Source organism: Artemia franciscana, chromosome 21 (assembly GCF_032884065.1).
Source record: "Artemia franciscana chromosome 21, ASM3288406v1, whole genome shotgun sequence".
In the NCBI taxonomy this organism is placed as follows: domain Eukaryota; kingdom Metazoa; phylum Arthropoda; class Branchiopoda; order Anostraca; family Artemiidae; genus Artemia; species Artemia franciscana.
The window spans coordinates 25,753,499-25,765,600 of record NC_088883.1 but is presented as its reverse complement, the minus strand read 5'-3'; the positions used below and the strand labels follow the sequence as shown (position 1 = coordinate 25,765,600).

Here is a 12,102-nt window from a genome sequence, read left to right as displayed (position 1 = left end):
AGTTAAAAAAACTTGACTTTTCATTTAATTTCTGAACGTTTTTGAATTATTGCATGTTTTGATTTTGGCTCACCGCACATGAATAATTAAAACTAAATGTGCATATTATTACTTTTCTTTGGCTGAATGGATGTCTTATAGTTTTAATCGGACGATTTGATAAAAAAAAAAGTGTGGGAGAGGAGGCCTAGTTGCCCTTCAATTTTTCGTTACCTAAAAAGGCAACTAAAACATTTTATTTTTTTGCGAACGTTTTGATTAGTAATAAATATACGTAACTTACGAATTAACTTACGTAGCGAATTTCTATATTTCTAGGTTTTTACTGCGTATATGAGGGGGTTCTCCCCCTTGTCAATACTTTGCTCTTTACACTAAATCTTGCATTGTGTCCTAATTCTTTACAATGACCCCTGAATCACAAAGGTCGTGGAATAAATAATTGAATTTACTAAAAATACTTTAGTGTAAAGAGCAAGGTATTGAAGAGGAGAAGAACCCCCTTATACACGTAAGAATTTATGTTCGTTTTAAGTTTTTGCTGCTCCGTGTTTCCAGTTGAAAAAACTAATTTTTATTTATTTTCTCATTTTTTGTTTGTTTAAATAATGCTAGAAAATCCTGCACCCCCTTAGTGGTATTTTTCAGTCACTTAAAAGGGCATTAGAATTTTTAATTTTTGTTAATATGAGCCCTCTCGGGACATTCTAGGACCACTGAGTCGGTACGATCACCCCTGAAAAAAAAAAAATAAAAATAAACACGCATTTGTGATCTGGCTTCTGGCAAAAAACACAAAATTCCACATTTTATATCTAGGGGCTTGAAACTTTTACAGTAGAGTTCACTGATACGCTGAGTCGATATGACTTTTAGGGAGTGTTTCCCCCTATTTTCTAAAATAAGGTAAATTTTCTCAGGCTTGTAACTTTTGATGGGTACGACTAAACTTGATGAAACTTATATATTTAAAATCAGTATTAAAGTGCGTTTCTTTTGATGTAACTATTGGTATCAAAATTCTTTTTTTTAGAGTTTCGGTTACTATTGAGCCGGGTCGCTCCTTGCTACATGTTCGTTACCACAAACTGTTTGATCAGCTCCTCTTTAGATTTTTTTTAAGGCTAAGATGAAGGGGCTGATTAACCTCAGATTTTCTTTTGAATTTATAAGGGTACTATAACTTTGAATTTCCAATTGAATGAGCCCCCTTTTAAGCCACTTTGACCCCTTTCAGTCAAAGCTGTTGGAGAAAAAATCCATTGAAAGAAAATGGCTGTTTACTTACGCAGCGCTGCCTCTAATAAAATATTGATTGACTAATTGAGTTTAGCTTGTGTTATGGACACTTCCTTAAAAAAAAAAAATAAATAAAAAAAAAAAAAATATGACAGTGCATTAACTATTAGGGCAATGCACTGGATTCCATTTTAAATATGCTGAGACAATACAGACGGTGTCCAATTACACCCATCCCATCAATTATATTTTGATCACTTTAAATTAGTTTGTCTACATTGCACTAGAAGAAGAAAAAAAGTAACAAACGGGGTCCAAATAATTTGAGAAGCAGTATCCAGCCTTGTTGCTAAGTAATTACTTTAGAATAGTTTAATTTAGTTTAGTAATTACTTTAGAATAGTTTAATTTAATAGTTTTTAATTTAGAACTGTTATCTATTGCCAATAGTTTCTAGCTGTTCCAAAAAAAACATATTTACCCTTTTTCAGTGCTCTATCTTTAGATAAGTAATGATTTTTTTTTTCCTCTGCATTGAGTCTTTCTTGAGTAAAGGACATGAAGGTATTACTATTAAATCGATCTAAAAAAAATGGTGTTTCGTCCTTCTTTTGGGTCCCATTTCTGTGAGCCCATCTGTGTTGTCATCTTGTGTTGTCATCTGTGTCCAATTCTGTGTTGTCATCTTGTTTTGTTTTGCACCAAGGTCCATCTGGCCTAGGAAATTAAAAGTCATTACTTTAGAATAATCTCACTGTTGACTTGAGTAAATAATTTCAAGCTGTTCCAAAATTTTTTAGCCTTTTTTAGTCCTCTATCTTTAGATAACTATTGTTTTTTTTGTTTTTTTTTTCTGTACATTTAGTCATTTTATAGCAAAGGAAATAAAGATATTGCTATTGAGCCGATTTCAAAATTGGTGTTCTAACCCTCCTTTGGATCTCATTTCTGTGGAACCATCCCTAATTTTTTTTTTTCATTATGGTCCATCTGACCTAGCAAATTGTGGATGTAGGTTTTAAGCCGCTAGGGTGAAAGTGTATTTTGATATTTTTTTGGTCCCATTCGTGGATGAACCAGTCTTTTGTTTCAGTTACTTTTTATGGCACTTGGTATTAACCAAGTGACATATAGCAATCGCAAATTCTGTCGGTCTGTCGTTCTGTCGGTCCCGGGTTTTGCTGCTTTAGGTACTTCCAGGTAAGCTAGGACGATGAACCTTGGCAGGCCTATCAAGGACCGAACCAGATTAAATTAGGAATAGTCTTTTTCCCGATTTGACCATCTGGGAGGGGGAGTGGGGGTGCCGTTAATTCGGAAAAAATTGAAGTATTTTTAACTTACGAACGGTTGATCAGATCTTAAAAATTTGATGTTTGGAAGGATATCATGTCTCAGAGCTGTTATTTTAAACTCCAACAGGATCTAGTGACATTGGAGTGGGATTTGGGAGGGGAAAACCTAAAATCTTGGAAAATACTTATGAGTGGAGGGATTGGGATGAAACCTGGTGGGAATAATAAGCACAAGTCCTAGATACATGATTGACTTAACCGGAACGCATCAGCTCTCTTTGGGGTAGTCGGGGGGGGGGGTATTCTTAAAAATTAGAAAAAATGAGGTATTTTTAAATTACGAACGGGTGATCGCATCTCAATGAAATTTGATATTTAGAAGGATATTGCATCTCAGAGCTCTTATTTTAAATCCCGACCGTACCTAGTGACATTGAGGGGGAAGTTGGGAGGGGGAAACCTAAAATCTTGGAAAACACTTAGAGTGGAGGGATCGGGATGGAACTTGGTGGGGAAAACAAGCAAAAGTCCTATATACATGATTGACAATACCGGAATGGATCCGCTCTCTTTGGGGTAGTTTGGGGGGGGGCTAATTCTGAAAAATTAGAAAAAAAGAAGTATTTTTAACGTACGAACGGGTGATCGGATCTCAATGAAATTTGATATTTAGGAGGATATCGTGTCTCAAAGCTCTTATCTTAAATTCCAACCGGATCTGGTGACATTGGTGGCAGTTTGGGGTGGGGGAACCTAAAATCATAGAAAACGCTTAGATTGGAGGGATCGGGATGAAACTTCATATTTAGAAGAACCTCGTAACTCAGATCTTTTATTTTAAATCTCAACCGGATCCACCGTCATTAGGGGGCAGTTGGGGGGGACCGGAAATCTTAGAAAGTACTTAAAGCGGAGAGATCAGGATGAAACTAGATGGGAAGAATAAAAACCTGTCTAAGATACGTGACTGACATAACCGGACCGGATCTACTTTGGTAGAGTTGGGGGGCGGGGTAGTTTTGAAAATTGAAGTATTTGTAACCTACGAAGGGGTGACCAGATCTTAAAGAAATTTGATATTTAGAAGGGTCTTGTGCTTTAAAGCTCTAATTTTAAATTCCGACCAGATCCTGTGACATTGGGGGGAGTTGGAGGGGAAAACTGGAATTCTTGGAAAACGTGAAAATTGGGGTATTTTTATCCTACGAATAGGTGATCGGATCTTAATAAAATTTGATATTTAGAAGGTAATCATATCTTATTTCAAATCCTAACAAGATCTTTTGACAATGGGGAGTTGGAAAGGGAAATCTTGGAAAACACTTGGAGTGGAGGAATCGGGATGAAGCTTGGTGGATAGAATAAGCAAATGTCCTTGATACTTGATTGAGGTAACCGTACTGGACTCGCTCTCTTTGGGGGAGTTCGGGGGAGGGGTTTAGTGATTTGGCAAGTTTGGTGCTTCTGGACGTGCTAGGAAGATGAAAATTGGTAGGCGTGTCAGGGAGCTGCACAAATTGACTTGATAAAGTCAGTTTCCCAGATTCGACCATCTGGGGGGCTAAAGGGAGAGGAAAAACTAGAAAAAATTTGGTATTTATAACTTACGAGTTGTTTATCGGATCTTAATGAATTTTGTTATTTAGAAGGACATCGTGACTCAGAACTCTTATTTTAAATCCTGACCGGCATTAAGCCACTGATTTTCCTTTTAAATCAATCTGTTGATTCTTAGGATTTTATTAGAGCTCATACCATATGAGCTCTTGGCTCTTAGCTCTTCTTGCCTCATCACAAGTGCCATATGAGCTCTTAGCTCTTGTTGTATCTTGGGTCGCTCGACCGAATTATAGCATTAGTTTTCAAGCCGACACAAAAAAAATCTTTTGTTCAGAGGTTCTGATATCGACAACCAGTACTTTCGTACATTAAGGTCTGCTTTGCCCGGGTTATAGGTTTTAAGCTGTTTATTAAAACAATAAAGAAAATGTTGGGGTCTTTCTGAGCCTATTTTTGGACGATCCAACTTACCAAATTTTCTTGTGCATTCCGGTCCCTTATATTCTAGGACTGAAGGTTTTAAATTTCAGGCATATCGGAAAAACATTTTTTGTCCTATTATTAGCCATAAATTAGGGTATATGTGCCCTCGAAAACCGCTAATTTTCAGACGAACATTTTTTGCCCCAGGCTGTTCTGGTTGTAGGTTTTAAACCAGTCATAGACAAGAAGTTTTGGTCCATTCGCAAGCTCTCTAATACTCTTCACCCTCCTCTGTAAAGTTCCAGGTCTCCTTGGCTAAAGAAAAAGTTCATGAGAGGTTCATCCGATTGGACAACCAGGATCAAACATGTCTACCTATTTTTGTGATATAGCCTATCTCTGAGAAATGTTTAGTTTGAATAGCCTATGGCTCTTGCCCCTGGGGCTGCGTGGGCGATATTAACTTCTAAGATGTTTTGCTGAGGTTTTCGACTATTCTGAGAAAAATAGACTTTTAAAAGTCCGATCCAACGTCATGGGGGTGGGGCTATGGGGTTTCAGGAAAAGTGGTACGGTAGTAGAGGGCTTGTTTATTTCCAGATACTTTTAGTCTTTAAAAATGGTGCAATAGTCTTTAATACCAAATCAAATGTATCTCCTCCTAATTTTCTGCGACCAGCTCTTCTATGTGCAGTAACAAACAAAAAATTATATAACAAATTGAAGACACCTTGTTCTTTACTAAGTGATGAATTCACTTTTCTAACTTACCAAATTAAAATATGGGCAAAGAATGAGGTGTATTTAATTATTATACTGTAGGATATTTCGTAAACCAGCATTTTTGTTATTTTAATGATTATATGTTAAATTATTTTAAAGGTTCGATTTTTCTAATCCTCAGTTATTGATCGTTCAATGATATTGACGGTTAGGGAAACGATAGACAAATAGGTTAAAAAATTTTATGTTTCGAAAACTTGTTTGATACATAGTTAATTATATATAGTTAATTATACATAGTTAATATAGGATAATTAGTTTCAATCTGCAATTTGCATTAGACTCTTTGTCTCCTGCACAATCAAGCTCCAACATGCTTAATGATGAAGGATTAAGTGCAGCTTCAACCTTTACAACGATAAGATTAAGATTTTAAGATTAAGATAAGACAACGATAAGGACCGTTTAAGATTTTTATGCCAAGTTTTGTGAATTCTGCACCTTTTACTTAGCTTGTTTTCTAAAAAAAAGGAATCTTGATAATAGAAGACACTGATAAAAAATCAGCTTTCTACACTGATTGCAAATGTAAGAATTTCGTTAAATTTAGTCTTGCTCGTCGAAAGCCAAGAGCCTTAAAAAAATTTGCTGGATCTTTGAAGGAGAATGAACCACCCTGGAAAAGTCCAAGAGTCTTAATGGAAATCACACCATCAGATTCAGCATATCATAGAACTCCTTTGTGGAGGTTTTAGCTCCTATCCACAAAAATGTGAAGTTTTGTATTTTCTGCCAGAAGAAATATCACGGATGCGAGTTTATTTGTTTCTTTTTTCACATTGGTGATCGAATAAAGCAATGGTCTTAAACGATCGGAAGAGGGCTCATTCGAACGGAAATCAAAAGTTATAATACCTTTTTTCAGTGACCAAAAAGATTAGGGGGCTGCTACTCTCCCTCCAACACTCCCTATGACCCCAAAGATATCGGAAAAAATTTTGAAATATTGGGGAGGAACTTTTTGGGGAGGAACATTTTGATGGAGTGGGATCTTCCACAGAAAAAATTTTCAGTAGCATTTTTGGGGTGAATTTTTAAGGGGAAGTCTTATGCAGTGGGAGGAAGAGAGGAGGATTTTCTGGCATTATTTAGAACGGTCAGAAATTAAATTAAAAAATCCAACTGAAAATAAGGAGCAATATTAAAACTTAAACAAACAGAAATTGAGTTCGACACGTGGTCAAAATTCTTTAAAAAAGACTGCTCAAACACAAGGGCCGTCGAATTTAAATGAAAAATATTTTTTGAAAGCTTTTAGACTTTAGCGTAAGAGCGTACTCGTCTTTGCACAAATAACTTCATCCTGGACATAACGAGTTTTTCATCGAGGTATACATATTTTGGGAACCTTGCCTGTACAGTTTAATGCGTCATAGATACTCTTGCTAAATTTCTTTGGAATAATTTCAGTGGATTTAATGTTCCAAATTTCTTTTCCTGTCATCTGTTTTACATGAAGCGGCCACTATAATAATGATATTACTTGCTATACACATTGTTCTTTAGTAAGTCTTAGCTATTGTCCTCATAATGACAGCACTACTTTCTCCAACTATTGTAGCCAAGATTGGTCTCCTCTTAACATTTGAAGCATTGATTGAGAGCACTAGAGTGTAAATGATTGTGCAAGACGTTTTTTTTCCCTCTGAAACAAGCCCTGTTTTCTTTTTCTTTTTTTTTCGTTCCTCTGAATGGCACCTTGTTTAAAGAAGACTGAAAACACTTATGACATATGGAATATACCGATTTCCATGACTCGTCTTTTAAAACAAAAAACAAAAAAAAACATGCTGTGCAAAAAGAGACCCAAAACTTAAAAAAAAATTGAAAAAAAACTGCGAAGCACTTGCATTAAATTGCAAAAATTATAGCGTCATTCGAAGGGATTTTTTAGTTGCATTTGAGAGGTTGCATCGAAATGATCTTTCTACAATTAATTCTAGTTGGCGTAAGTAAAATTGTATGTCATTTCAGATGATAACATGAATTAGGGAGGGTGCATTTTTTCTTCTAGTTGATTTTTTTTTCAATTTTAGAGTTAATATTCGTATTCTGGTACCTGGATATTGCATCAATAGCCTTATGTAATTTATTCCTTAACTGAAGCAGGTTCTCTACAATAATTTTGTTGCTCAGAATGTTGACAAAATTAAATATAAAAAAACAAGTTTTCTAAACTGAAAGCAAAGAGTGGCATTAAAACGTAAAACGAACAGAATTACTCCGTATATGAAATGGACTGTTCCCTCCTCAACACTTCACTCTTGACGACAAATTTTTTACCTGTTTTAAAAAGTATATTTGAGAGAAAGAGTCAAACTTTAGCTTAAAGAGCGGGATTTTGGGGCGGGGAAAAGCCCCTTTCATACACGGAGTAATTTCTGTTCGTTTTAAGTTTTAATGTTGCTCTTTACTTTCAGTTAAAAATATTAGTTTTTTTTATTTAATTTCTGAACGTTTTTGGATTAATGCATGTTTTGTTTTTTGCTCCCCGCACATGAATAATTAAAATGAAATTTCCATATTAATTTTTCTTTTTGTCTAAATGTTTTTCACTTACTTTTGGTCAGACGATTCGGGAAAAAAGGAGCGGAGGAGGAGGCCTAGTTGTCCCTTCAATCTTTTGATTACTTAAAAACGCAGCTAGAACTTTTAATTTGTTACGAACGATTTTATTAGAAAAAAATATGTGTAATTTACGAATTAATGTATTGAATTTCTATGCTCGTATATTTTATTACGTATACGAGGGGTTTACCCCCTCGTTAATACCTTGCTCTTTACACTAAAGCTTACATTTGTCTTAATTCTTTAAGAATGACCCCTGAATCACAAAGGCCGTAGAATAAACAGCTGAAATTATTAATGAATTATTAAAAATACTTTAGCGTAAAGTGCGAGGTATTTAGGAGGGGATGAACTCCTCATATGAGTAATAATTTCTGTTCGCTTTAAGTTTTAATGCTGCTCCATACTTTCAGTTGAAAAAACTTTTGCTATTTATTTTTTCATTGTTTTTGTTTTAAATAGTGCTAGGAAATCCTGCACCCCCTTCATGGAAATTCTCCCCCCTCCCTGACAAATTCATCCATGGAAAGATCCTCCCACGTAACCCCCTCCCCTCTACCCTCCGTTCAAGATTCTGTTTTTTAGTGTTTCGTTTACTATTGAGCCGGGTTGCTCTTTACTACAGTTCGTTACCACGAACTGTTTGACGGAACATGTTTCATTTATTTATCTCTTAAAATATTCTACCTCCAGTTGGAAATGGTGCTCACCTGCTAAAAATTAACTTATCTTTTATTTTCATTTATATTTATTTATTTTTCATTTTTATTTTCTTTTACATTTCACAGCTTCAATTTTCACAGCTAATTTTTAGCAATGAAAATGTTAATGACGTTATAAAAATATACTGAAGTCTGAATATTTCCAGACTGTATAAACTTTAAGAGAAAAATTTGCTTATTTGGAATAAACAAAAAAAAGGAGAAAATATAACTTGCACTCCTCAACAATTAGGACAAATTAGACTGTGCCATATTAACCATGCCCAGCACCCGTTTTTCAGAGGCAGAGCTATAGCGTTGCCTATATTAAAGATTATATCTTTCAATCTTTTGTTTTCATTTATATTTCATTTATTTTTCATTTTTATTTTCTTTTACATTTCACAGCTTCAATCTTTAATTTATTTTTCCCCCAGAGGCAATTGATAAGAAAGAGATTGTGTTATAAATTTCAAAGTGGGCTCATTAGATCGGATATCGGAAGCTCTAGTTCTCTTTGAAAGAGCCAAAAACTATTGAAAGGAACTACCCCCCCCCCTACACACATACACACCCTCTTTTACCAAAAATATAAACGATCAAAGTTCTGAGATAGCCATTTGGCTAAAATAGTCCAAAGGTCAGATAACAAAACTCCGGGGTCGACACAACCCCCAGAGCCTGGAAGAAAGGGCTTTAAGTTATGCAATTGGAGTATATAGGGCTCTTATCCAATGGGTGGTCCTATAAACTTTAGAAAGCCTTATTTGATTGGAAGTTGGAAGTTTTAGTTCCCTTTCAAAAGTCAAAATCAGTTAGAACCAGGCCCCCTCCCTTAAAAGCTTTCTCGCAAATGCATCTGAGCAAAATTTGAGATATCCAAGTTTGTTTACAGACTTTATCCAGACAGAGGTTTACAGACAAATTTGTTTACAGAGGTATATAAGGTTTTTGTGGAAGAGGCGGTCGTATAAACTTTGGAGAAGGCTCATTTTATTTGGAAGTTAAAAGTTCTAGTTCTTTTATTAAGAGTAAAAAGTGATCGTAGGGCAACAAATCTCCCACTCACTGTCTTTCCAAAATGTATCCGATTTGAAATTCTGAAATTCAAAATATTTCAAAGATCATATGATAATGACTCCGATTTTGACACATCCCCCAAAGCCCAGGAGCAAGGGTTGTAAATTATTATCCGGGACATATATGGTTGTTATGGGAGGGATTTTCGTATAAGCTTTAAGGACGCTCATTTAATTGGAAATGGAAAGTTTTTGCTCCCTTTCAAGCTTTCTCCAAACGCATCCGATAAAAATTTTATGATAGTAATTTTTTTCAAAACGGTCCAAAGGCAAAATAAATTATGACTGGGGTTGGCTACCCCCATCGCCCCAGGGTAATTGCTATAAGTTATATTAATTGCCTGCTGTTAACATATGAGCTTTTAATGGAAGCGGCGGTCGTCTTAAATTTGAAGGAGGATCATTTGAGAGGGAATTGAAAGCTATAGTTTCCATTTTAAGAGTCAAAACTGATTGGAGGGCTACCAGTTCCCCTCCCTTGCACCCCGTTTTCCTCCAAATGGATCCAATCATTAATTTGAGGTTGCCATTTGCTTCAAATTGTCCAGATTTAAACTAACTATGACTTCAAGTCTGAACACCCCAAGCCCTTGGGGTAAGGGCTAATTCTAGCTGTCTATTGTTAACATGTAAGACTTTATGGAAGTGGATGTTGTATAAACTTTAGAGGAGGCTCATTTGATCAGAAATTGAAAGTTTTAGTTCCCTTTTTAAGAGTCAAAAAGTAATTGGAGGTCAACCACTCTCCCTCCCCTTATGTCTCAAAACTTTCTTTCCCCAAATGAATGTGATCAAAATTTCGAGATATCATTTTGTTCAAAAAAGTCCACAAGTCAAATAACTGTAGCTCAGGGGTTGACAATCTCCCAACAGCCCGTGGGGCAAGAGCCATCGCTTATACAATTCTCTCATTGATGATATATGAGGTTTGTTTTACAAAGAATAATTTTAAAACCTTTTTCCATGAGATAAGTTTTTCAAAGAAAGGTAAAGAGCACCATTAATGAAGGGGAAAAATAAAGTCAAACAATCTTCCAAGCGTAAAACTACCACAAATCACTATACAATAAATAAATGAAACTCAAAACGAATAGAAATTACAATAAATAACCGAATCAAAAATCGAAACAAAAATTAACATCTGTGGGGCCAATAACTCCAGAAACCAGATCACATTTTGCGATTTACTGAATAAAAAATGAAAAAAAAAATCATCAAAAGGCTTTGATAATTTTTCATTTATGAAAGTAAGAAAAATGAAAACATTAAAAACATATATTGTTTTCATTACAGCACAAGCGCAAATTGTGTTCTAGTCTTGAGCAGGCACAGGGAATATCAGCCCTACTGTTAATTATTAGCCCTGTTATGTTAGTTTTTGCTTGTTTTGGGTTTGACTCGACTATTTTGTTATTTCTGCTCGTTTCGAGTGTGATTTATTTATTGATAGTGATTTGTGGTACGCTTGTAAAACTATTTGACTTTATATTTGCTCATTATTGGCTTAATTGAGCTCTTTACTTTTCTTTGAAAATGTGTCTTGTGAAAAAGTTTTTCAAATTAGTTTTTGTTCATTTTTTAGTGGCATAGTCTTTTTCATGGAAAAAATAATAATTTTAAATTTTGACACGAACAGTATGTTTAATTTAATTTTATAGCTTTCGATTTTAACCTGAAAAATAAACTTTAAACAAGTAGAAAACCAAGTGAAAACATTTTGAATGTAGTTTGTTTTCAGTAAAGTGTAAATTATGTTCTGGTTTTGAGAAGGCATGGGGGTTGTCAGCCATGCTCATATTAATTTTTGCTCACTTTGAGTTTGACTCGGTTATTTATTATATGATTTAACTAAACAAAATAAGTTTAAAATGTTATAATTATTTTGACTTTAACAAAATTAAAATTTATTAAAACTTTAAGGAATGTATATAAGTATATGTACACTAAACTGACAATCCAAGGCAATTTTTTTTTCAGCAAAGTACAAATTATGTCCTGGTCTTGAGATGCTACGGGGGTTGTCAAAGACATAATTTTCAGACCTTTTAACTACACTGAACAAAAGGGCTATCTCAAAATTTTGGTTAGATGTGTTTTGGGAATTGATGGGCGTAAGGAAGGCTATTTCCCTTAAATAGCTTTTGAATAATAACAAGGGCACTAGCTCTTTCAGTTTCCAATCAAACGAGCCTTTTTGGAAGTTTTTATGACAACAAATGACCATCTCAAAATTTCTGTCGAATGTATTACGGGAAAATGCGAGGTTTGAGGTGAGTGGGGTTATCCACCCTCCGATCCTCTGAATATTAAAAATGGCACAAGAACTCCTGATTACCAGTACAAAAAACCCCCTCCGAAGCTTATACGATCACCCTTTCTATACATACCTAATATGCCCTCAGGGCAAAAATTATCTTGCCCTGAGGTCTGTGAGGGAATGTATTGTCACCCTTA

At 35.0% G+C, this 12,102-nt stretch overlaps 1 protein-coding gene across 6 annotated transcripts in view; it reads left to right on the top strand.

Annotated features, from left to right (window-relative positions):
- LOC136040562 (fibrillin-2-like) overlaps positions 1 to 12,102 on the top strand; it is a 91,373-nt gene that overhangs the window by 35,760 nt on the left and 43,511 nt on the right. The window contains exon 1 of one of the 6 annotated variants that reach the window (XM_065724781.1): positions 7,214 to 7,248. The exons of the other annotated variants lie outside the window; for them this stretch is intronic. Coding sequence (XP_065580853.1) covers positions 7,219 to 7,248 — 30 coding nt within the window. The 5' untranslated portion in view covers positions 7,214 to 7,218. Of the gene's footprint in view, positions 1 to 7,213; positions 7,249 to 12,102 lie in introns of those variants that run through there. 6 annotated transcript variants of the gene reach the window in all.